Raw genomic sequence first — 27,998 nt, forward strand, 5'->3', positions numbered from 1 at the left:
TACGTATTGCAATAGGATCTTGGGGATTGGAATACCCATCCAGGACCTTTGGAAATCTTTTGGATTTCTTGGATGGAAATAATTCAAGGATTACATAATATTCAGCAGCAAATGCTGTCACTTATCACATTGACAGTGTAGATGGCAAATAATCCCAGTCTGCTCAAAGATATTTGACATTGGACAAAAAAAGTCAACACAACTTCAATTTTTTCACAGATGAGACTAGGACTTGTAGTTCCACAGAGGGGAAACTGTTTTCTGGTAACACTGACCTAGACTGGTGGGAGTCATTATTTTCCATGTACAGCTCTGAGAACTTGCATAATATATGATTGTAAAATATAATATTAGTAAAGCCTGGTAATAAGAATTATTACAACGCAGATAGAATCTTCTAATAGTAGTTGCTGGAAATCCACAAATAACCGGGGACATCGTCAGAGAAGCTTGTTAGCAGCAAGGTCGACAGATTTGGATGCAGTCCTCCACCAACTAATACTGAATGCTTATTAGCATCCTACTTGGCAGGAAACCTTGGGCTGGAGCCCGGCTGGAGATGCCTGAATGTGAACCTGAGGGTAGTGTGACAACATTAAAGTGACTTAAACATTTAGAATGTGTTGTGGCGGAGCGCCAATCTGGCATGTAATGTACTGACTCCATTACTATACGTGTTAGAGGCAGGGAGCAAATGCGGGACATGCAGCAGATAATATATCCAGCAGCGAGCTTGTCTTCTAACACCAGAGATGTCATCTCTAGCGCTCTAGTAGGACCTGGATATGTGAACCGGTTTTTATACAAGCCTGTATGTATCAGTATACAACATATAATGGAAACAACGTATTATGATGGTGGCATTAATTAATGATTAGTGTGAATATTCCTTCATATTCTGTTGGTTCTCTATTCAGTATACACTCTCAATTACCTGCATTTCTAATATGGAGCACGTGTCTCATCGTTCAGGTTTTATTAATTTCTGCAAAATGCGACTTTTGAAAATCATAGTGTCCATTGTTTTAATTTTTATTTCAAAGCTGAATATTACATATGAAAAGAAGCAACTTTAAAATATTCAGAGAAATGTGCTGATTTGTCCTCCTTGGTTGATCTTTCACTCTCAATTCACAGGTAAAACCCTATCAGCGATGTCTAATTTTCCCATTACTGAGATAGGAGATGACAGTTGGTTAGGGAAAAAGCAATGTTTTTACTTTGATTACTACAGAGGCTGTGAATGTGTCCTTAAAGGGAACCTGTCACCCCCAAAATCGAAGGTGTGCTAAGCCCACCAGCATCAGGGGCTTATCTACAGCATTCTGTAATGCTGTAGATAAGCCCCGATGTATCCTGAAAGATGAGAAAAAGAGGTTAGATTATACTCACCCAGGGGCGGTCCCGGGGCCTCCCATCTTCTTACGATGACGTCCTCTTCTTGTATTCACACTGCGGCTCCTGCGCAGGTGTACTTTGTTGAGGGCAGAGCAAAGTACTGCAGTGCGCAAGTGCCGGGACCTTTCCCGGCACCTGCGCACTCTTTTTCTCATCTTTCAGGATACATCGGGGCTTATCTACAGCATTACAGAATGCTGTAGATAAGCCCCTGATGCTGGTGGGCTTAGCACACCTTCGATTTTGGGGGTGACAGGTTCCCTTTAAAGAGAATCTGTCAGCAGATTTTTGCTATGTAATCTGATTGCAGCATGAGATAGGGACTGATACACTGTTTTCGGGGATATCACACTTATTAGGCTGTGTGCTGTTGCTTTCTATACAGTGAATGTTTTATCACTGCTCAGATTAACTCCCTCGTGCCAAGTTGTCTAACCACGCCCCTCCTCTGATGAGCAGCTCACTGCCCATATACAATGTATATACGGAGCCTAGTGTGGGCAGGGTTAGGCTAGGTTCACATTTCGTTTTTGGGTGATCGCTAACGGACAGCGTTGCACGGCGAAAATGTCGCAATTAACGCCGTGCAACGGGTCCGTTAGCGCACCCATTGACAGCAATGTTACATAGTTACATAGTTATTAAGGTTGAAGGAAGACTGTAAGTCCATCTAGTTCAACCCATAGCCTAACCTAACATGCCCTAACATGTTGATCCAGGGGAAGGCAAAAAAACCCCATGTGGCAAAGAGTAACTCCACCATGGGGAAAAAAATTCCTTCCCGACTCCACATACGGCAATCAGACTAGTTCCCTGGATCAACGCCTTATCAAGGAATCTAGTGTATATACCCTGTAACATTATACTTTTCCAGAAAGGTATCCAGTCCCCTCTTAAATTTAATTAATGAATCACTCATTACAACATCATACGGCAGAGAGTTCCATAGTCTCAATGCTCTTACAGTAAAGAATCCGCGTCTGTTATTATGCTTAAACCTTCTTTCCTCCAGACGTAGAGGATGCCCCCTTGTCCCTGTCTCAGGTCTATGATTAAAAAGATCATCAGAAAGGTCTTTGTACTGTCCCCTCATATATTTATACATTAACATAAGATCACCCCTTAGTCTTCGTTTTTCCAAACTAAATAGCCCCAAGTGTAATAACCTATCTTGGTATTGCAGACCCCTCAGTCCTCTAATAACCTTGGTCGCTCTTCTCTGCACCCGCTCCAGTTCAGCTATGTCTTTCTTATACACCGGAGACCAGAACTGTGCACAGTATTCTAAGTGTGGTCGAACTAGTGACTTGTATAGAGGTAAAATTATGTTCTCCTCATGAGCATCTATGCCTCTTTTAATACATCCCATTATTTTATTTGCCTTTGTAGCAGCTGCCTGACACTGGCCACTGAATATGAGTTTGTCATCCACCCATACACCCAGGTCTTTTTCATTGACGGTTTTGCCCAGAGTTTTAGAATTAAGCACATAGTTATACATCTTATTACTTCTACCCAAGTGCATGACCTTACATTTATCCCCATTAAAGCTCATTTGCCATTTATCAGCCCAAGCTTCTAGTTTACATAAATCATCCTGTAATATAAAATTGTCCTCCCCTGTATTGATTACCCTGCAGAGTTTAGTGTCATCTGCAAATATTGAAATTCTACTCTGAATGCCCCCTACAAGGTCATTAATAAATATGTTAAAAAGAAGAGGGCCCAATACTGACCCCTGTGGTACCCCACTGCTAACCGTGACCCAGTCCGAGTGTGCTCCATTAATAACCACCCTTTGTTTCCTATCCCTGAGCCAGCTCTCAACCCACTTACACATATTTTCCCCTATCCCCATTACTCTCATTTTATGTAACAACCTTTTGTGTGGCACCGTATCAAAAGCTTTGGAAAAGTCCATATATACTACGTCCACTGGGTTCCCTTGGTCCAGTCCGGAACTTACCTCTTCATAGAAGCTGATCAAATTAGTCTGACATGAACGGTCCCTAGTAAACCCGTGCTGATACTGGGTCATGAGGTTATTCCTCTTCAGATACTCCAGCATAGCATCCCTTAGAATGCCCTCCAGGATTTTACCCACAGTAGAGGTTAAACTTACTGGCCTATAATTACCGAGTTCAGTTTTTGCCCCTTTTTTGAATATTGGCACCACATTTGCTATACGCCAGTCCTGTGGTACAGACCCTGTTATTATGGAGTCTTTAAAGATTAAAAATAATGGTCTATCAATGACTATACTTAGTTCCTGCAGTACTCGGGGGTGTATCCCATCCGGGCCCGGAGATTTGTCAATTTTAGTTATTTTTAGACGCCGCTGTACTTCCTGCTGGGTTAAGCAGGTGACATTTAATGGGGAATTATTATCACTAGTCATATTGGCTGCCATGGGATTTTCTTTTGTAAATACTGATGAAAAAAAGTCATTTAGCATATTGGCTTTTTCCTCATCCTCATCCACCATTTCACCCAGACTATTTTTAAGGGGGCCAACACTGTCATTTTTTAGTTTCTTACTATTTATATAGTTAAAGAATATTTTGGGATTATTTTTACTCTCTCTGGCAATGAGTCTCTCTGTCTCAATCTTTGCTGCCTTGATTTGCTTTTTACAGAATGTATTTAATTTTCTGTATTTATTTAATGCCTCCTCACTACCTACTTCCTTTAATTCTCTAAATGCTTTCTTTTTGTCCCTTATTGCGCCCCTTACAGCTCTATTTAGCCATATTGGTTTCCTCCTATTTCTAGTATGTTTATTCCCATACGGTATATACTGTGCACAGGTCCTATCCAGGATGCTAATAAATGTCTCCCATTTTCTTTGTGTATTTTTGTGTCTCAGGATATCGTCCCAGTTAATTGCACCAAGATCCTCTCTCATCCGTTGGAAATTTGCCCTCCTGAAGTTTAGTGTCATTGTCACCCCCCTTCTACCCATCTTATTAAAGGTTACATGAAAACTTATTATTTTGTGATCACTATTCCCCAAGTGACCCCCAACCCTTATATTTGATATGCGGTCTGGCCTGTTGGTTAATATTAGGTCTAGCAGTGCCCCCCTCCTTGTTGGGTCCTGAACCAGTTGTGAAAGGTAATTGTCTCTCATAGTTGTCAAAAACCGATTACCTTTGCTGGAACTGCAGGTTTCTGTTCCCCAATCTATTTCAGGATAGTTGAAGTCCCCCATAATAATGACTTCTCCTTGAGTCGCAGCTTCATCTATTTGCTTTACGAGGATATTCTCCATTGCTTCCATTAGTTTTGGAGATTTATAACAAACCCCTATCAGTAATTTATTATTTTTTCCCCCTCCCCTTATCTCCACCCACAGAGACTCTACATTTTCATTAGATTCACCTATATTATCACGCAGGATGGGTTTTAAGGTCGATTTTACATACAGACACACCCCACCCCCTCGCTTATCTGTACGGTCATTTCTGAAAAGGCTATAGCCCTGCAAGTTAACAGCCCAGTCATGGCTCTCATCCAGCCACGTCTCAGATATCCCCACCATGTCATAATTATGCTCCAACAACATTAGTTCTAATTCATCCATTTTGTTGGCGAGGCTTCTGGCATTAGTATACATGCACTTGATGTTACTCTCTGTACCTCTATTCTTTCTTAAATTACTAACTGTTCTAACCCCACCCCCCCATGCCACCGCCACCCCCAACTTCCTTATTTGTGCCCAGGTCTCTATCTGCACTATCTTCCCCTCCTATAAAATGAATACCCTCCCCCCCAATCCCTAGTTTAAACACTCCTCCAACCTTCTAACCATTTTCTCCCCCAGCACAGCTGCACCTTCCCCATTGAGGTGCAGCCCGTCCCTAGCGTAGAGCCTGTAGCCAACTGAGAAGTCGGCCCAGTTCTGCAGGAACCCAAACCCCTCCTTCCTACACCAATTCTTGAGCCACTTATTAACCTCCCTAATCTCCCGTTGCCTCTCTGGCGTGGCACGTGGTACAGGCAGTATTTCGGAAAATACCACGTTGGAGGTCCTTGCTTTCAGCTTGCAGCCTAATTCCCTGAAATCATCTTTAAGGACCTTCCACCTACCTCTAACTTTGTCATTTGTGCCAATGTGCACCATGACCGCTGGGTCCTCACCAGCCCCTCCCAGTAATCTGTCCACCCGATCAGCGATGTGTCGGACTCGAGCGCCAGGTAGGCAGCACACCGTCCGACGATCCCTGTCTTTGTGACAGATTGCCCTATCTGTTCCCCTAATAATTGAGTCCCCCACTACCAGCACCTGTCTGGCCTGCCCTGCTCTCCTATTTCCCTCCTTACTGGAGCAGTCACTCCTCCGGCTTTCAGAGGACATGCCTGGCTGCAGCAGTGCTACCCCTTCACTGGCACCCCCCTCATCTGCCAACTTAGCAAACTTATTGGGGTGTGCCAGATCAGGACTAGCCTCCCTGGCACTCTTCCCTCTACCCCGCCTTCTATCTGTCACCCAGCTAACTGCCACACTGTCCTGCAGCTCCATCCTACCATCCCCCTCCTCATCTATCCCATTGAGCGTCTGCTCTGTGAGCAGAAGACTCCTCTCCATATTGTCTATGGATCTCAGTGTTGCCAGCTGCACATTTAGATCCAGTATCTGGGTTTCCAAATGCACAATGTGCTCACATCTCGCACAGCAGTATGCACCCTCGACCGCCTGGTCAAGGACTGCATACATGTGGCAAGATGTACACTGGATGGCATTAACAATTGTGGAGCACATTTCCTAATGGGGATTGCACCACACAGAAACGTTAATTAAAAATAAATACAAAGTATTAATTAAACCCAAAAAAACAAAAAAAAAACAGAAGCAATTCCTCCCTTGGAAACTCCCTGATTCCAAAGTCACTGAATCACAAGTCACACACTTACCGCCGTTCACACTTACGCTCAGGTCACACTCAGCTCGCTCACACTCGCTGTGCTGAAGATTTATAGATTTTTTTTTTTTTTTTTTTTTTTTGCCTGATGCGCATCGCTAGCGCGTGCCTTTTTCGGCTCGCGCTAGCGATGTGCCGTTCTTTTGTAGCGCGCATCGAACGCTGCTTGCAGCGTCCGAGGCGCGCCCGAGGTCCGTTCCCCGCTCTCGCAGATCGGGGATCTGCGAGAGCGGGGACGTTAACGCGAACCCCAAATGCGACCCCTAAAAATACATTGCGTTAGCGCAATCCGCTAGCGCTAAACGGATTGCCCTAACGCAATGTGAACCTAGCCTTAGCTTTCTGAGCTCTGCTACGTACTGCATCTAAGAACTCTGTGTCACAACTGTTGCACCCAGTAAACTAAGTGATACATCACTGGAATCAGGGTCTCTTTTCCTACATTGTGCAGATGAGGTAGCAAAAACCTGGTGACGGTTTCTCTTTAAATGGACTCTATTTCTATTTCTAGAAAGTTAAAAAGCTGTCATCTGAAACATATTTTTACACTGAGCCCTCAATATAGGCTGATGTTTCCTGTTGTGCAGGCATCACTTATAAGTTTGCACTCTGCACACCGTGGTTAGGGTTACAAGTCGTTGCATTAGGATCAGAGAGCGGGATTACAATTCCTTTTATGCAAATCTGTAGGCAGATAGAACAGGATGACATCGTACAGACCCCAATAAACATTGATAGCTGTCAGCTGAATCTATCGACAGACATTTTTCTCTCCTGACTCCCCAATATACAGGAATGCTAATCTTGGCCGAGCACTCCTACATTCTCTGAGAGTCACTGCTGCCGGAGCAGGTTATCTGGATGGAAACACCAAAGTATCAGCCATTGCATTTCAATAGGTCTGATCCTTCTCTCCACTGGCATTTGTCATTAGAGAGTCAAGAGCCCTCCTGCCAATGTCGACAGGTTTGGTTGACTTTAGTCCAATGAGTAATTGGGGACATTAGTATAGGTGATAGATACAGCTTCTCCTCACTTGACACAGATATGCCCACAATATTCTCCCATAGAAGTCAATAAGTTTTGATGACCAAGTGCCTGCTATGAAGCAAATCTCTGGAACTGCTCATTCAAGATGGCTGCCCAGACCAAATAGAAAATGGAATAAAAAATATGCTTTAGCATATTTTATAATTTGTAAAAAAAAAAATGTAAATTCTCTTACATTATATATGCAATTACATGTCTTTGTTAGAAAAAAGCTTATTGCTTGTGTAATTATCCCGATTTCCGCCGTTGTTGACCCCCAACACATCAGAATTGAACTCCGTACTTCGCATTTTCCTTTGTGAAATCAAGTTAGGAGCTGAAGTTAAAAATCTAATTAGTATCTGACACTTGTCAAAGCCGCTGCCCACACAAGAGCAGAGCAGAACTGTGCGCCCTTCTCCGCACAAAACCTCTGAGATCTCGCCAGTAAAATCCTGCATTTTCTGTGTCTGATAAATTGGCTATAAGAGAGCAGGGTTCTCCTTGATATCGGAGCCTTTAGTTTTCCGTAGCAGAGCATTGTCCTTAGGGGGTGAAAGACTAAAACCGTTTGGAATTGAATGACTTAAATATACATCGCCCGCTTGGTTTTATTGCATCTCGGTGAAATATGATGGCTATTCCAGGCTTCATGGAGGATATATTTCATTATATCATAGAAATATGAAAGCCTATCACAGATTCTTATAATCCGTTCCTCACAAGTGAGATGTGTTTGACCATTGTGTATTTGTGCCCCACATTTCAAAGCCAAATAAAATGGCGGACACAACGTTACCCTTACCATAATTATTAGTTTGGGTCTAAAGTGAGATATTTTAAATTACAAATTAATAAAATGCAATATGTTCCAATACGATGCTCGAAGTTTGGACCTCTGAATAATAATATATTGTCAACATATTCTACAGCACTTTACAAAATAACACACAAGTAAAATGTAGAAAAAAAGTCAGAAGAAGCTCCTAATTAGTAAGATGAAGCTCCATATTAGGCCTCCTTCACACGTCCGTGTTTCCGGTACGTGTGGTGTTCATTTTCACATGTACCGGAAACGCGTACATACACACACCCATTATAATCTATGGCGCTGCTTACATGTCCTTTTGAACCACACAGAGACATTTCGTTTTTTTTACCGGCAGCACTGATCACTCGGACTGTAAAACACATATCGCATACATCCGTCTGAAATCCGTGTGCCGTCCATGTGACACATACCGGAAATATAATGCATTCAACAAATTACAGATTAAGTGATGTGCAAAGATGATGGATATATACTAGATCAGGGATGTCAAACTCTAATATATAGAGGGCCAAAATTAAAAACTTGAAAAAGTTGCCGGCCAACCTTGATATTTATTAAAAAAAAAAAAGTCAACAATTGAAGTTTTTCCTTATCAAATATGACGATGAACCTTTTCATATGGAAACAAACTTAAATGGGTTGTCCCGCCGACAAAGTACATTTTAATTACTAGATCTTAAAACACAGATCACATGACCTGAGCATTGGTTATTTCCTTGCGTGCAGGGGCATACATAGACATCATGGGGCCCAATAGCAGACGTTCTGATTTGGCAAACCCCCCAAAAGGAAGAAAAAAAAACTTTTCTTGAATTCCTCAGATTCCTTTCATTGCCCCAATGAAGTATGATGCCAGCAAAACTGATCCCCAAACACAGTATAATACCCCCCACAGTGAAATATTCCACAGTACCCTCCACAAGCATGGTATAATTTAACTCTACTGTACCCACTGCCCTCTACCCCACCGGCAAAGTATGGTGACCCCAACACAGTATGATGCCCCAACTGTGATCCCCACCCTGTCTTCCATACAGTATAATGGGCCCCACCTTGTCCTCCATACAGTATAATGGGCCCCACATGGTCCTCCATGCAGTATAATGTGCCCCACATGGTCCTCCATACAGTGCTAATTAGACGCCGGTCTCACGTGTAATAACAACTGCTCAAAAGCGTTGGAACGGCATTGTCATGGGAGGTGAGTATAGGTGTTTCTATTTTATCAAGACCAAACATGGGGAATGAGACTGGGTTGTCCTAGTTAGTAGTGGCCAACTCCTTTAAGTAAAAAAAAAAAGAATTGCCCCAAAAAGTGGCTAACCCCTTGTGTGCAATATAGAGAAGACCTAACAAGACAAGAAGTCTACAAATTCTCAGGTGTCTTTTTGGACAGCATAAGTGTCTCAAAAGGATGTTTATAGCTGTGGGCCTTCAACATTAATAGGGTTTTCCAGGGTTGCCATCTTGACAGCATCACTCAAATATACATCATCAATATCAGATTGTTGGAGGTCCAATACCCAGCACCCCCACCGACCAGCCATCCGCTCCAGCGGTAGTAAGATGTAAACAGTGTACAGAGTCCGTGACTGCATCATTTGTGACATACCAATTTAGGCACCCATTGCACACATCTTCCCCCGCAAAATGATCATGGTGTGCTGATGGGTTGCCATGGCGTCTGTCAGCCTATACTTGCAGTCTCCAGTCACCAAAGACAAAGAAAAACATAAAAAGAAAAAAAACACCAAAATCCTATGTTATGGACACCAATCCACTCGTTTACGACACTTGTGCCTTGAATGCGACCGTAAAGGGGGACTCCGGTAGGCATTCACTCGTCCAGTCACCTATTGGAATCTGCCACCAAGGAGCGAAGTACAACTCACAGACTCTCCCCACATCCACAACACACGTTTCGCTGCCACAACTCGTGTGTTTTACCAGGCCAGCGAGATGCATGCACAGGGCACCACACTAGTACACATGCACACCCAGGTTTCCCAAGTTCCTGAACAGTTCACTACTTGCACTCTGGCTACAAAGTAACACAACCAAGGTATTTTCTATTCTCAAGATTGTGAGTATGTTAGAGCAACGCAGGATAGACTTATTAAATTTTGGATTTAATATATAAAGGAAATAGTTACAAAAGATGGCCATACATGTAGGACTTAAATAGAAGCAGAAAACAATATAAAATAGAGTATAAAATAAAAGGGATAAAATACAGTTCTGTGTTACGAATCAGATCCGTAAGCGCTTCAGGTGGAGGTGAACGCTATTAGGGACAGACCTGCAATACTTACTGCTTCTGCACGGGACTGATACGGATATTTCTTAGATGATATGTTATAAAAGATCTTAATAGATCCCTCCTCCCTCGGCTGAGATAAGAAGAGGATAGCCGATTTGATTCTTATCCAGTTATAGCACCCATTTTTGTTCTGCGTTACCGTATATTCTCCACTAGACACTTCCTCAACATAATATGGCTATCATCTTAATGAACGTCCTTCAAGCATTTTATACATACAGTACTTTACAGGAATACAATACATCTATAATTAAAGGAGATATTGCGCTCCTGTGGGTTGCCAGCTACCTAAACATTTGCAGTTTTGCCCACAGATGCGAGTAGGCCTCCTGATCATGGATATATCCATGAATATTTTAAAGCTAGAATTATCATTTGAAAAACCTTAAAATATTGTTTAACCTTGTGCTGTCTATGGAGTTGATATGGAACAGCTACACAAGGAGACATCATTGACTCTCCTACAATTAACACACTTGTGCCAGTATACAGGCTACAGGGACACATCTGCTGGCCCAAACGACTATCCAACATTAACAGCTACCTATTAATTGCTCTGTGTACACACTCCATGTCTGCTCTTCATCCGATAACCTGCTTCAAATACCTGTTCACAGCAGGTCGGGGATACAGGCAGTGATGAAATGCCCACGGTCTTTGATCTGTATAACTCATAACTTCATTTATGACAAGCCAGAATTGCTGTTTTTCAGTTGTCGCACCTTCCCAAAATATCCAAAAAGTGCTAAAAACATTATATTCACTCCAAAATGATACCAATGGTGTCTGCAACTTGCATGCTAAAAAACACACCCTTGCAGCTTCCTCGACAAAAAAAAAATTTAAAATGATACGGGCCCCGAAAATGGTGACATAAACCAAATATGTATTTCCACAATTTAAGTTTTTTTTAAACATTAAAACAACTATATTTTACAATTTTAGTATTGCCTATTGAATGGTATAAGTGGGGAAAAAACAGTGGTAGAATGGTGGTGTTCTTTTTCACCATTTCAATGTACATTATATTATAAAATGAATGGTGAAATTCAAAAGTACAACTCATCCCACAACATGGCCCTCATACGGCTGTCATTTTAAAATATATAAGTTATGGCTCTTGGAAAAATAGAAGGAAAATTGTGTGTCCAAATGGATACTTGGAAGCTTTACTGTAATGTAGTGTGGGTTAGTAGCCGTGAGCGAGGTACTCGTCTTTCACACCCTGGCACGCTACAGGAAGATGGGGTTCCTGGCCGGTGTGTGGGCTTCATTTATGGGCGTGCAAGGCCTTTGCAGACCACATGATACCAATTACTTTGGGTGGCCAGGACCCGATGTTGGAAAGCTCAATGAGGGAGACCACCACTCAAAAATAAACAGTCTTTTACTTAACACGAACATGGTAGAAACCTTGTACAATAGATAGGGGGTGCATAACTTGTTTCCTTTACAATATGAAGCAACTTCACACCTGATCTCTCTAATTCCTTCAAGCTTACTTGTTTCTGCCTCAAGTTCCGTTGTCTTCCACAACCTAGCTCAATACTACAGTCACTGCAGTAAGTGAGAGCCCTACGCTTCATCCCGTGGTTCCGCATCCTCTTTTCCTCTTAAGGGAACTAATTTGCCACTATGGCCGGTACTTAGCTTCACTGCTTCTGACGCCTTGGAACTCCTGCCCATGGCACTCAATTCGTCTTGCGTTCCCTGTATCTTCCTAGCTCGTTACCACTTTGAGTTATAATCTCAAGGCTGAACTGCTAGGCATCTTGTCCCAAGACCGATTTCTATTTCCTTTGGTTACATTGCTTCCTCTGGTTCGGATCTCGCTGTCCACTGTCTCTGTCTCCACTCACGTCATGGACACCCATGTCATGCGACTCTGCTCACTATTCAGACTATAGGTCTGCTTCTGGTGTACGCTAAGCCCGATCTGTCTTTCTGACAGGAAGCTATCCCTGTAACTTCACCTTCGTCCCTCCCACTCTGGGTTAGTCCCAGCTCTAATTCTTCCTATAAACATAAGGGTAAATGACCTCGGGGAGATCAAAACATCCAACACTGCGGAGGCACCATCACGTGTTTCTCAACGCAGTGATCCAGAACACTGCCCCCATCCCTGATGGGAAATATGCAAATGCATGTAGAGTAGCTGCGGAGACACCATCACGTGTTTCTCAGCGCAAGCAATGAATAGCCAGGTCTTTCACGGGAAGGAACAACCACGGGAAGGGCAGCATCCAATAAAGGAAAACCATCTATGACAAACATGGTATCCATCCACAGACAGCTGTTTCGGGGTATTTGCCCCTCATCAGTGTGGAGTAGGAAACTGGCTATTAGGAGCAGTGCCTAGTGAAAAGACTATAAACATAAGGGTGAATGACCTCGGGGAGATCAAAACATCCAACACCGCGCATTGCTCCTAATAGCCAGTTTCCTACTCCACACTGATGAGGGGCAAATACCCCGAAACAGCTGTCTGTGGATGGATACCATGTTTTGGCATAGGTGGTTTTCCTTTATTGGATGCTGCCCTTCCCGTGGTTGTTCCTTCCCGGTGAAAGACCTGGCTATTCATTGCTTGCGTTGAGAAACACGTGATGGTGTCTCCGCGGCTTTTCTACACTAATTCTTCCAATGGCTGGGCAGATTACAATACCAACACTAGTAACACATAGCACAATACACGTTATACATCATAACAGTACTCGTGTCTTCCAGGGGGAAAGTGGGCAGTATGTCCATCTCATTACACTAGAAGGGGCAACAGAAAAAAAGGGCAGAAAGAAATGTTTCCAAATATATTTTGGTCATTGTCTTAATAATCACAACTTTCATTCTTCACATTGTCCAATGTTAGTGAAAATCATCCAGCAAGGGTCATTCTAAAACACCTGTTTTGCCCCTAAAGAATGCATTTCACCTTACATCTACTTTGCCAGAATGGTTCAGGTTGGTATATTCCCAGACTCTCCTGTGCAGGAGGGTCTGCAAATATGAGGTCTCCGCCACTGCTCCCTGATGCTCGTTATTGCCTGCAGCGCTGAAGGTCCCGTCGACAGCGCTGCAAATAATCAGTGAGCTCAGTGGCTCTGCATGAGTAGGCAACACAAACCGCTCTAAGGCACTGAGTTCACCGATCGGCTGCAGCGTTGTCAATGTAAAATCAGTGCTGCAAACAATAATGTTCATTAGCAGTAGTAATTGCTGGGCCCAGGGAAGGTGAGTAAAGCGTGTTTTGTTTTTTTCAATAAACTGCAGCCAAAGCAACTGGCTTTTCTGAAAGTGAAAAACTCCTTTAATTTAAAAAGTTATTAGTAGGCTCTGAAAAGTTTTGTAGAACCAGTGTAGCACTGCCAGAGAGCTGAACGGGATTCAGATACAATAGAATGTGGTAATCACTGGTGCCCAAGAAACCTGGAGCCCTGGGCGGCAGCATGATGGCTGATTTCATCTCAGTCAGGGGAGAATCACATGGCCTTATAACTCGGACAAAGATTGCAACACAATGCTCGTACTGGCTGTCCGACTCTCCAGACCCGAGCGTGACCACTGCATAGAAGTACAAGCACCTGTCAGGAGAGCCGATGGCCAGTCCGAGCATTGCGTTGCGATCCTCGTCCGATTTATAAGGCCATGTGACCCTTAAATCTGTTTGTTTTCCTTATGTTTCTTATGTGAGGAAATAAATATGCTAATTACCTCTTCAGTGAGGAAGAGGACTTGAACTCTAGTGCCCGTCTACTGGAAGTAGCAATCCTAAAAGTCATTATTGACCCTCTAATGAGCATTGCCACATGACTTGGGATAAAAGCCAAACCAGAGTCTCAGTTTGCAGATAGTGTTTTGGGGTGTTGCCCTTTCAGTGCAAAAAGTACAATTAGAAATTAATTAGTCTTTTTCTACCAGTACGAAGTTAGAATGCTAAATACCTGTCATTGGTTTGTGCCTTATGAAAGTGTCAGTCTCCCCCCTGGCACTGAAGAGTGACTTCACATTGCACGTGGAATGTATAGCCGCCTGGCCTGGTGCTCTCCGTTTGGTATTTGATGTTTCATATTTTATTTTCCATTATGCTTTTCTGTCCCATAAATGAATCCAACAGAAGGAAAAATACAATGTCACTCTCAGAGCTGACAAACAGGAGAAAAGCAGCGCTACCCATTCACTAAGCAATGCTTCAGCTCTCCTAAGAAGTGGAGCATTGCTTTTCTAATATTTGCAAAAACCCATTTCTGTGCATCAGTGGAGCCGTGCATTTAGTCTCCCTTTCTTCCTCCAGCATTAGAGCTTGGGAAGCAGTGGTTTTGCTGAACCGCTGGCGGTTATGTTACTTTGGTTCTGGCTAGGAGCTTGCAAGGTAAGTAAAGATGAGCGAATTTATTTGAGTGGAATTGAATTCTCCTTGAATTTCTATGTTCTCCCCATGTGACCCCGTAATATATCATCAAAGGGGGCACTTGGGATCATTTTGCCTTCATTAAATTTAATGTTATTAATTTTTAATAATGTGGTACATTCCATTTATCGCTTCCTTTTTCACCCCCCTTTTAAATAAGGTTCTTTTAGTCAGTGGTAACAACCTTCTAGATGATTCTTCAGTATGTCATGTGATAAGGCAGATTTTGGTAACAGGACTTTGATTCGCAGTTGTCGATTTTTTGGGGGGAAATGGGCATCTATTTAAACCTCTGCTTTCTGGATCTGGAGTCGTCTGACTGAAGATTGTACATTGAAGTATCTCCCAGCCCACCCGGCCCTACTTAATTATTTGTTTTCTTGTCACGGTGTTTCGTTTTTAGGGGGTCGCCCAGCTAATGCTGGGTGGACAGGATTTTAACCCCTTCACCCCCAAGGGTGGTTTGCACGTTAATGACCGGGCCAATTTTTACAATTCTGACCACTGTCCCTTTATGAGGCTATAACTCTGGAACGCTTTGACGGATCTTGGCGATTCTGACATTGTTTTCTCGTGACATATTGTACTTCATGTTAAAGGTAAAATTTATTCGATATAACTTGCGTTTATTTGTGAAAAAAATGGAAATTTGGCGAAAATTTTGAAAATTTTGCAATTTTCCAACTTTGAATTTTTGTGCCCTTAAATCACAGACATATGTCACGCAAAATACTTAATAAGTAACATTTCCCACATGTCTACTTTACATCAGTACAATTTTGGAACCAAAATTTTTTTTTGTGACGGAGTTATAAGGGTTAAAAGTTGACCAGCAATTTCTCATTTTTACAACACCATTTTTTTTTAGGGACCACATCTCATTTGAAGTCATTTTGAGGGGTCTATATGATAGAAAATACTCAAGTGTGACACCATTCTAAAAACTGCACCCCTCAAGGTGCTCAAAACCACATTCAAGAAGTTTATTAACCCTTCAGGTGTTTCACAGGAATTTTTGGAATGTTTAAATAAAAATGAACATTTAACTTTTTTTCACACAAAATTTATTTCAGCTCCAATTTGTTTTATTTTACCAAGGGTAACAGGAGAAAATGGACCCCCAAAGTTGTTGTACAATTTGTCCTGAGTACGATGATACCCCATATGTGGGGGTAAACTACTGTTTGGGCGCATGGCAGAGCTCGGAAGGAAAGGAGCGCCATTTGACTTTTCAATGCAAAATTGACTGGAATTAAGATGGGACGCCATGTTGCGTTTGGAGAGCCCCTGATATGCCTAAACATTGAAACTCCCTACAAGTGACACCATTTTGGAAAGTAGACCCCCTAAGGAACTTATCTAGATGTGTGGTGAGCACTTTGACCCACCAAGTGCTTCACAGAAGTTTATAATGCAGAGCCGTAAAAATAAAAAATCATATTTTTTCACAAAAATGATCTTTTCGCCCCCAATTTTTTATTTTCCCAAGGGTAAGAGAAGAAATTGGACCCCAAAAAATGTTGTGCAATTTGTCCTGAGTACGCTGATACCCCATATGTGGGTGTAAACCATTGTTTGGGCGCATGGCAGAGCTTGGAAGGGAAGGAGCGCCATTTGACTTTTCAATGCAAAATTGACTGGAATTGAGATGGGACGCCATGTTGCGTTTGGAGAGCCCCTGATGTGCCTAAACATTGAAACTCCCTACAAGTGAAACCATTTTGGAAAGTAGACCCCCTAAGGAACTTATCTAGATGTGTTTTGAGAGCTTTGAACCCCCAAGTGTTTCACTACAGATTATAACGCAGAGCCGTGAAAATAATTTTTTTTTTTTTCTCAAAAATGATTTTTTAGCCCCCAGCTTTGTATTTTTACAAGGGTAACAGAATAAATTGGACCCCAAAATTTGTTTTCCAATTTGTCCTGAGTACGCTGATACCCCATATGTGGGGGGGAACCACTGTTTGGGCGCATGACAGAGCTCGGAAGGGAAGGAGCGCCATTTGGAATGCAGACTTAAATGGATTGGTCAGCAGCCGTCACGTTGCATTTGCAGAGCCCCTGATGTACCCAAACAGTACAAACCCCCCACAAGTGACCCCATATTGGAAACTAGACCTCCCAAGGAACTTATCTAGATGTGTTTTGAGAACTTTGAACCCCCAAGTGTTTCACTAAAGTTTATAGCGCAAAGCCGTGAAAATAAAAATTCTTTTTTTTTTTTCACAAAAATGATTTTTTAGCCCCCAGTTTTGTATTTTCACAAGGGTAACAGGATAAATTAGACCCCAAAAGTTGTTGTCCAATTTGTCCTGAGTACGCTGATACCCCATATGTGGGGGGGAACCACTGTTTGGGCGCCTGGCAGAGCTCGGAAGGGAAGGAGCGCCATTTGGAATGCAGACTTAGATGGATTGGTCTGCAGGCGTCACGTTGCATTTGCAGAGCCCCTGATGTACCCAAACAGTACAAACCCCCCACAAGTGACCCCATATTGGAAACTAGACCTCCCAAGGAACTTATCTAGATGTGTTGTGAGAACTTTGAACCCCCAAGTGTTTCACTACAGTTTATAATGCAGAGCCGTGAAAATAAAACATCTTTTTTTCCCACAAAAATGATTTTTAGCCCCCCAAATTTTTATTTTCCTAAGCATAACAAGAGAACTTGGACCCCAGAAGTTGTTGTTCAATTTGTCCCGAGTACGCTGATAACACATATGTTGGGGTAAACCCCTTTTTGGGCGCACGGGAGAGCTCGGAAGGGAAGGAGCACTGTTTTACTTTTTCAACGCAGAATTGGCTGGAATTGAGATTGGACGCCATGTCGCGCTTGGAGAGCCCCTGATGTGCCTGGACAGTGGAAACCCCCCAATTCTACCTGAAACCCTAACCCAAACACACCCCTAACCCTAATCCCAACGGTAACCCTAACCACACCCCTAGCCCTGACACACCCATAATTCTAATCCCAACCCTAATCCAAACGTAAATGTAATCCAAACCCTAACCCTAACTTTAGCCCCAACCCTAACTTTAGCCCCAACCCTAACTTTACCTCCAACCCTAGCCCTAACCCTACCCCTAACCCTAACCCTAAACGTGACTGAAATACGTGGCACTGAAATACGTGGCACTGAAATACGTGGCACTGAAATACGTGGCACTGAAATACGTGGCACTGAAATACGTGGCACTGAAGTACGTGATACGTGGCACTTAAATACGTGGCACTGAAACACGTGGCACTGAAATACGTGGCACTGAAATACGTGGCACTGAAATACGTGGCACTGAAATACGTGGCACTGAAATACGCGGCACTGAAATACGTGGCACTGAAATACGTGGCACTTAAATAAGTGGCACTGAAATATGTGATATGTGGCACTTAAATACGTGGCACTGAAATACGTGGCACTGAAATACGTGGCACTGAAATATGTGATACGTGGCACTTAAATACGTGGCACTGAAACACGTGGCACTGAAATACGTGATACGTGGCACTGAAATACGTGGCACTGAAATACGTGGCACTGAAATACGTGCAACTGAAATACGTGGTACTGAAATATGTGGCACTGAAATACGTGATACGTGGCACTGAAATACGTGGCACTGAAACACGTGGCACTGAAATACGTGATACGTGGCACTGAAATACGTGGCACTGAAATACGTGGCACTGAAATACGTGGCACTGAAATACGTGGCACTGAAATACGTGGCACTGAAATACGTGGCACTATGACTGTCAGAAAATGTTCATTAAACGGTTAGGGGTGAGGTTAGGGGTAGAGTTAGGGTTAGGGTTTGGATCCCTTTATCACCTTGATGGTGGTGGGTGGCTTTTCAGTGTGTTTTCTGTTTTTTTTCGATAAAAATGCATGCGTTTTTAACGCAAACAAACGCATGTGCTTAAAAACGCAAGAAAATACTGCAGGTTGTATTTCTGAAAATGAACGCATGCAGAAAAAAACCGCATGCGTTTGAAAACGCGACCAAACGCGTACAAAAAAACCGCATGCGTTTTCAATGTTAAATATAGGGAAAAAACGCATGCGTTTTTTTGTGCAAAAAACGCTGCAGACAAAAACGGAAGTGTGAAACCAGCGACGCTTTTTATAGCAAAAAAGTTTTTGCGTCTCCACATTTTGAGACCTATAATTTTTCCACATTTGCTCCACAGAGTCATGTGAGGTCTTGTTTTTTGCGGGACGAGTTGACGTTTTATTGGTAACATTTTCGGACACGTGACCATTTTTGATCGCTTTTTATTCCGATTTTTGTGAGGCAGAATGACCAAAAACCTGCTATTCATGAATTTCTTTTGGGAGAGGCGTTTATACCGTTCCGGGTTTGGTAAAATTGATAAAGCAGTTTTATTCATCGGGTCAGTACGATTACAGCGATACCTCATTTATATCATTTTTTTATGTTTTGGTGCTTTTATACGATAAAAACTATTTTATAGAAAAAATAATTATTTTGGTATCGCTTTATTCTCAGGACTATAACTTTTTTATTTTTTTGCTGATGATGCTGTGTGGCGGCTTGTTTTTTGCGGGACAAGATGACTTTTTCAGCGGTACCATGGATATTTATATCAGTCTTTTTGATCGCGTGTTATTCCACTTTTTGTTCGGCGGTATGGTAATAAAGCGTTGTTTTTTGCCTCGTTTTTTTTTTTTTCTTACGGTGTTTACTGAAGGGGTTAACTAGTGTGGCAGTTTTATAGGTTGGGTCGTTACGGACGTGGCGATACTAAATATGTGTACTTTTATTGTTTGTTTTTTTTAATTTAGATAAAGAAATGTATTTATGGGAATAATATTTTTTTTTTTTTTCATTATTTTGGAATATTTTTTTTTATTTTTTTTTACACATTTGGAAATTTTTTTTTTAACTTTTTTACTTTGCCCCAGGGGGGGACAATACAGATCGGTGATCTGCCAGTTTGCATAGCACTCTGACAGATCACCGATCTGCGAGAAGTACAGGCTGCTTCACAGTGCCTGCTCTGAGCAGGCGTCTGTGAAGCCACCTCCCTCCCTGCAGGACCCGGATCCGCGGCCATCTTGGATCCGGGTCTGGAGCAGGCAGGGAGGGAGGTAAGACCCTCGCAGCAACGCGATCACATCGCGTTGCTGCGGGGGGCTCAGGGAAGCCCGCAGGGAGCCCTCTCCCTGCGCGATGCTTCCCTGCATCGCCGGCACATCGCGATCATGTTTGATCGCGGTGTGCCGGGGGTTAATGTGCCGGGGGCGGTCTGTGACCGCTCCTGGCACATAGTGCCGGATGTCAGCTGCGATATGCAGCCGACACCCGGCCGCGATCGGCCGCGCTCCCCCCGTGAGCGCGGCCGATCGGCTATGACGTACTATCCCGTCGGCGGTCATACGGGCCCACCCCACCTCGACGGGATAGTACGTCAAATGTCGGGAAGGGGTTAATGTATTGAGGTAATTTTTGGTATAATTATTTATTAAATATTTGATTAAAATGTATTATTATTTGAATTTACTTTGGGTAACCCTAAATAAACATCTCGGCCTTTATGTCAAATTCTGTTTGTGTCTCAAAATTTTTTAATTACATGATATTAAGACTGACAAGTTATAGGCAAGTATGAGCCCATGTTTGTGTGGGTTTCCTCCGGGTTCTCCAGTTTCCTCCCACACTCCAAACACATACTGATAGGGAATGTAGATTGTGAGCCCCAGTAGGGGCAGAGATGATGATGTCTGTAAAGTGCTGTGGAATAAATGAAGCCATATAAGTGAGTAAAATAAATATACATATATATATATATATATATATATATATATATATTTGCCTTGTAATGTTTTAATTTCCTGTTCCGTCTAGATGTCATCATATCCCAGAATTCCAAGCAGAGGAAGTTCACCGACCGCCATATTAGGACACCCAAGTGATGGGTGTCGCAATATGGAAACTGCTGGTGGTACCGGCCTATTGCGCGGTACCACCAGCAGAACACCGTCGCACCACACACACAGACACACACACACTCTATACGCCGTACGCACCACACTCTCACACAATCACACACACACTCTCACACACTCTCACACACACACACACACACACTCTCACACACACACAGACTCACACACACAGACTCACAAACTCACAAACTCTCACACACACACTCACGCAGCCTCTTGCGCGGTACCACCTGCGGAACACCGTCGCGGACACACCGCTGCCAGGATCAGCTGAATGATTCACTGACTGCCGCCATCTTTGTACAGGTGGAGCGCATGCACAGTTTTAATGTGACCGCCGCTATTTGTCTACACAAAGATGGCAGTGGTCTGATTTATTCCGCCTGTATGTGTTCAAGAGAATGCCACGAGTGTGCAAAGCAGTCATCAAAGCAAAAGGTGGCTACTTTGAAGAACCTAGAATATAAGACATATTTTCAGTTGTTTAACACTTTTTTGTTAAGTATATAATTCCACATGTGTTAAATCATAGTTTTGATGCCTTCAGTGTGAATGTACAATTTTCATAGTCAAGAAAATACAGAAAAATCTTTAAATGAGAAGGTGTGTCCAAACTTTTGGTCTGAACTGTATATATACACACATGCATAAATACATGCACACACATATATAGCGTGTGTTTGTGTGTGTGTATACACATATGTGTTATTCACATGTCCCGTCTGAATATAATATTCAGACCTCCATACCTCCTCTTTTTCCCCTTCATCCTACTCACTCCAGGCCAGGACTTCCAGCATGACTTGGCCTCTGACGTCCGTACGCGCTGTGGCATCATAATATGACAAGCAGTGAGGTCCAAAGCCTAAATTTGCCAGAAGACATGGCATGGAGTGAAGAGGCAGCAGATACATTTGATGGGGGAAATGGGACTAGACGAGGCAAAGAAGACAGGATGGTGGGCTACTTGCGGGGTCAGCAGAACAGGTGAGGGGTGAGGTTCTTGTTACATTTTCTTTTCCTCTTTTACATCTTATGTTTATTATGCTCTGGGGTCTGGATATAATTTACCTGTAAAATCCAAACAATTTGGCGAATCCGAGTCTGTGCAGCCTGCTCCTCTCTATCCTTTAGGTTTAGTGCTGATGGTCCGATTACCAATCTGTTATCGACCTCTGAAGAGCTGAAAACTGATGCAAGAGCAGCATCTAGAGCCAGCGCTCACTGGTATATATGTCTGCTGTAGTGGCTAGCAGGTGTGGTATGGCAGGTGGCCATGTGGTAAATGGGCGGTATCTATCACAGAGGTGGGTGGCCCTGTGATGGAAGCCTGGGCTTGTTTTGCTCAGTAGATCTACTGCTGAGGGTTACTGTAAATTGCGAAGGCTTCCAGGTGACTTGGAGAGATGGATGGGTCTAGTCACCTACATACCCCACCCAAGGGGCTGTGTCTGAGCACCCAAGATGGATTCTGTGTGTTTTGTGCACGGGCAGTGCTGACTCGGCTGAGCCAGAGAGAGGAGGCCTGTGGTATACCTCCGGAGAGGACACCTCTAAGGATAACAAGAATCCGGGAACCTGTGCGGTCGTCACGGACAGTTAATGAAGACTAATCCGTGTTAGGCACACCAAGCCTCAGCGAGAACCGTGGGTACTGTAAAGCCGAACGGGGGGCCGAATGGTCCACTGGGTGCTGCATGTTCTGAGATTCAGTTTATGCTGTGTATTAATAAACTGAATGGTCTTTTGTTTTAACCCCGAGTGTCCCAGCTCAGCGACCGGCCAAGTGAGTACTTCCCGTCCACAGATAGCAGATAGTGGAGAAATACCACACAGGTTTCTAGTTGGTCTACTGTCTGTGCCAAATAGTAGCAGTAGTTGGATGCTTTTGACAGAAAATGGCCTCCAAAATAATGTTGTTTTTTTTTTTAAATAAATTTGAGAGATTCCAGTCTTTCAGATTTTTGAAAATGTAAATCATTTCTGTGTGTGTTCTGTATATTTAGTGCGGCTTTTCTGAAGGCATTTCTTTTATTCAACAAGGATCGTGTTTTTTGAAACTTAATATATGAAATTGCCCATAACATTAATTAGTGTTCATGTGAGCGATCGGGAGATCACAGCCCTTATCGGTGCACCTGGGGGATGTCGGGGGAGTTGACACTTTCCTCTGGAGTCAGCAGCCACAATGATGTCAGCAGTGGCCTCTATAGTGATGTCTCCTGGATGTAAACAACCTGTGGTCACCTGGACTCTGCTGCCATCTTGTGGCCGTAATTCACTACTACAACACACAGATATTCCAAACAAGTTTATAGTTAAGGGATTTTTGTTTTATAACAGTGAGAAAAGAATCATGTTAATCTTTATCTGCGAATGTTAGTTCATACTCCACTATGATATATATTTTTTGCATCTTGTTAATTTCTAGGTCAAAATACATAGTCTTATGTGTTTGTTTTTTTCCCCCACAGCTGTTATTCCGTTGACCGACTCTGAACACAAGCTTCTACCTTTGCACTTTGCAGTTGACCCTGGGAAGGACTGGGAATGGGGAAAGGATGATAATGACAACATTAAGCTGGCCAGGTAATATTCATTATTTACTGTTCGAAGATTCCATTTCTGCACATGGTTTCAGAGAATGTCAGCTCTATTGATTATATTATTTAAAGGCTACCAATGTTGTTTTTTTTATACTTAAATGCATGTATTTTGATGTGTAGAATATTTTTTTTATATATATATATATATATATTTTTGTTAAGGTGGATTCAACTTGGCTTCTTTATATGACTATACATAGCAATCTGCAAGAAGAACAAGGCTGATTCTTTATTAAAGCACCACTCCAGCATTTTTTTAATTGCATCGCTGGAGTGGTGCAACTAATCTGAGTTCCCTGCCCCTAGTCTTAAGAGCTGTAGTCTATAGCTGTTGCCATTGCTGCTCCATTCTGGTCTGCCATGTTCTAACTGGCCGGATGTCAAAGGTAACGGTCACAAGCTCTCAGTGTAAGTCTGAGAACCTTGTTCTGGCTCTCATAGACTTACACTGAGAAGTGACCTCCAGCTCGCCCAGCAAACACTGTCACAACCTGCTGGAGACCGACTGGAGCGGTGCCAATAACAGACAACGGCTAGTAAGGCTTAGGGGCAGGGAACTTACATTAGTCATGGCACTCCAGCAGTAAAATAAAAAAAAATTAAAAAAAACCCAGAAACCTTGAAATAGTTAGGACAGCTGGATGACAGAAAAATGTAAGCTCCCTCTCCTGTAGCTCTGCCTAAGGCCTCGTTCACACATCCATTTTTCATGTGTGTGTACATTTTTGTTTTTCAAGGTAGAACACATATTCGTTATAATCTATGGAGCTGTTCACATGTCAGTTGTTTTGCAGATTAAGTGTCGGAGACAAGTCCGTTTTTTATCTAAGTTACAGATAACTCGCCTGTACAAACTGGCAATGGAAAAGATGGATGCCATCTGTACGTTATCCCATTGCTGTCTATCTTTACTGTTTATTTGGTAGAAGAAGCTTCAAAATGTATAGAGAGAAATATTTTATTTATCATACAAGTAGATGACACATCATGGTAAACATGGACACACACACAGTCCAATAATGCATCAGCACATTATTTTCTTGTCTGCAAATCTGGATAAGGCCTAAAGTATTTTTTTTTCAGGGAGAATATTCTAATGCTGATTGTCATTTATTAGGTTACTATCTAAGTAAATGGTGTATTTCTTACATTGATAAATGTTTTCCTTTCCTAACTGAAACACTGTGTAATCTGTGTGAGCGTGTAATGTTTTCTGCTGTCCTTTTCATATTCACTTTACAGTTTGATCTTATCCCTGGAGGCCAAACTGAACCTTCTGCACAGCTACATGAATGTAACCTGGATACGCATACCCTCCGAGACACGGGTAAATCCTCGCTGTTCACATCCAAAAATCTGTTTATATATATATATATATATATATATATATATATATATATATATATATATATATATATATATTGTGTGGATATACATAAATTTCACAAAAGTGAGTGCACTCTTCACATTTTAATTATTTTATTATATCTTTTCATGGGACAGCACTGAAGATACTAAATAACTCTGCACATAGTCATTAATGTCTAAACTACTGGCAACAAAAGTGAGGACATCCCGAAGTGAAAATGGCCAAATTGTGCCTAAAGTGTCAATATTTTGTGTGACCAACATTGTTTTCAAGTACTACCTTAACTCTCTTGTGCAAGGAGTTCACTAGAGCTTCACTAGTGGCCACTGAAATCTTCTTCTACTCATGCATGAAATGGAGCTGGCTGATGTTTCTTTAGCAAAACATTGGTAGTCTTGGAGGTGTGTTTTGGGGTCTTTATGTTGGAGTACTGCCCTGCGGTCCAGTTTCCGAAGGGAGGGTATCATGTTCTGCTTCAGTATGTCACAGTACATGTTGTCATTGACAGTTTCCTCATTGAACTGTATCTCCCCACAGCTGGCAGCACTCATGCAGTCCCAAACCATGCCACTGACTACTTTACATTGTGAGAAAATTTTTCATATTTTCAGTGTTGTCCCATGAAAAGATATAATGAAATATTTACAAAAATGTGAGGGGTGTAGTCACATTTTGTGACATACTGTGTATGTTTGTGTGTGTATATAGCAGGGGACAATGTTGAGAGTTGTATTCAACTGTTAACAGCGAGAGCAGGCGTCTGCTGATGGGAGTATTCATCCGCCGCCGCCTGCGAAATAAATAACTAAATATAAAAAAATTGACATGGGGCTCCCCTGTATTTTTGATAACAAGCCAGGCAAAAGTAACTACTGTGGGCTGCAACTCTCAGCAGTTAGCTTCAGCAAAGCTCGTTATCAAGAATGGAGGGGTCCCAACGTCGTAAAACGTCGTATTTTTCAATTATTTAATTGAATAATAAAAAAAAACAGTGTGGGTCCCCCCTATTTTTGACAGCTATCTAAGCTAAGGCAGATATCTGGTTGGCATTCTCATCCTGGTAAGGGGCCATAAATATTGCTCCCCCCCCCAACCTAAAAATGGCGGCCCGCAGCCGCCCCATTGCTTCTCATGTCTCCATGTACAAATGAGAATAAGGATGATCCCTCTACACTGTGACATCCCTTCAGATTTTTGTAGACTATTTTTAGCTATTAAGGCTATGTTCACACTTTGCGGTTTTTGCTGCGGATCCGCAGCGGTTTTCCATGCAGGGTACAGTACAATGTTACCCTATGGACAACAAAAACCGCTGTGCCCACATTGCGGAAAATCCCGGAAAAAAACGCGCGGAATTGCTGCGGAAAAAAAGAAGGAGCATGTCACTTCTTCTTTCTGCGGATTCCGCAGCGGTTTTCAACATTCACCAATAGGAAAGTGCTGTTGAAAACCCGCAGAGGAATCCACAGAAGAAACCGCAGGAAAATCCGCAGTGAAAACCGCAGCGGTTTTGCACTGCGGTATTTCCAAATCCGCTGCGGAAAAATCCGCAGCAAAATCTGCAAAGTGTGAACAAGCCCTAAGTCTCCTCTCAGCCTTCTTTTTTGCAAGCTAAACCAGATTCCCAGATCCTTTAATCGTTCCTCATAGGACTTATTTTGCAATCCACTCACCGGTCTGGTAGCTCTCCTCTAAACTTTCTCCAGTTTTTCAATGTCTTTTTTTTTAAATGCGGTGCCCAAAACTAAACACCGTATTCCAGATGAGTCCTGACCAAAAAGGAGGGGGATTATTACTTCACATGATCTAGACTCAATGTTTCTCTTAACCCCTTCATGACCTTGGGATTTTTCGTTTTTCCGTGTTCGTTTTTCACTCCCCTCCTTCCCAGAGCCATAACTTTTTTATTTTTCCGTCAATTTGGCCATGTGAGGGCTTACCGTATTTTTTGCGGGACGAGTTGTACTTTTGAACGACATCATTGGTTTTACCATGTCGTGTACTAGAAAACGGGAAAAAAATTCCAAGTGCGGTGAAATTGCAAAAAAAGCGCAATCCCACACTTGTTTTTTGCTTGGCTTTTTTGCTAGGTTCACTAAATGCTAAAACTGACCTGCCATTATGATTCTCCAGGTCACTACGAGTTCATAGACACCTAACATGACTAGGTTATTTTTTACCTAAGTGGTGAAAAAAAATTCCAAACTTTGCTAAAAAAAAAACAAAAAAACAATTGCGCCATTTTCCGATACTCGTAGCGTCTCCATTTTTCATGATCTGGGGTCGGTTGAGGGCTTATTTTTTGCGTGCCGAGCTGGCGTTTTTAATGATAGCATTTTGGTGCAGATACGTTCTTTTGATCGCCCGTTATTGCATTTTAATGCAATGTCACGGCGACCAAAAAAACGTAATTCTGGGGTTTCGGATTTTTTTCCCGCTATGCCGTTTAGCGATCAGGTTAATGCTTTTTTTTTATTGATAGATCGGGCGATTCTGAACGCAGCGATACCAAATATGTGTAGATTTGATTTTTTTTTTTTTTATTGATTTATTTTGAATGGGGCGAAAGGGGGGTGATTTAAACTTTTATATTTTTTTTTATTTTTTTCACATTTTTTTTTAACTTTTTTTTTTTTTTTTACTTTTGCCATGCTTCTATAGCCTCCATAGGAGGCTAGAAGCAGGCACAGCACGATCGCCTCTGCTACATAGCAGCGATCTCATGTTCGCTGCTATGCAGCAGAATTGCAGGTGTGCTGTGAACGCCGACCACAGGGTGGCGCTCACAGCTACCGGCGATCAGTAACCATAGAGGTCTCAAGGACCTCTATGGTTACTGTCCTGACACATCGCCGACCCCCGATCATGTGACGGGGGTCGACGATGACGTCATTTCCGGCGCCCGGCCGGATGCGGTAGTTAAATGCCGCTGTCTGCGTTTGACAGCGGCATTTAACTAGTTAATAGCGGCGGGTGAATCGCGATTTCACCCGCCGCTATTGCGGGCACATGTCAGCTGTTCAAAACAGCTGACATGTCCCGGCTTTGATGCGGGCTCACCGCGGAGCCCTGCCTCAAAGCAGGGGAGCTGACCTCGGACGTACTATCCCGTCCGAGGTCAGTAAGGGGTTAATACATCCTAAAAC

The 27,998-nt window shown here is 42.6% G+C and overlaps 1 protein-coding gene across 6 annotated transcripts in view; it reads left to right on the forward strand.

Moving 5' to 3' along the window:
* The window catches only part of OTUD7A (OTU deubiquitinase 7A), a 314,106-nt gene that overhangs the window by 277,388 nt on the left and 8,720 nt on the right, over nucleotides 1-27,998 (forward strand). For all 6 annotated transcript variants that reach the window (XM_077263911.1, XM_077263915.1, XM_077263913.1 and 3 more), the window contains 2 exons: nucleotides 23,352-23,466; nucleotides 24,726-24,810. In XM_077263911.1, the coding sequence (XP_077120026.1) occupies nucleotides 23,352-23,466; nucleotides 24,726-24,810 (200 nt within the window). The remainder of the gene's footprint in view (nucleotides 1-23,351; nucleotides 23,467-24,725; nucleotides 24,811-27,998) is intronic.

Source organism: Ranitomeya variabilis, chromosome 5, assembly GCF_051348905.1.
Source record: "Ranitomeya variabilis isolate aRanVar5 chromosome 5, aRanVar5.hap1, whole genome shotgun sequence".
Lineage (NCBI taxonomy): Eukaryota > Metazoa > Chordata > Amphibia > Anura > Dendrobatidae > Ranitomeya > Ranitomeya variabilis.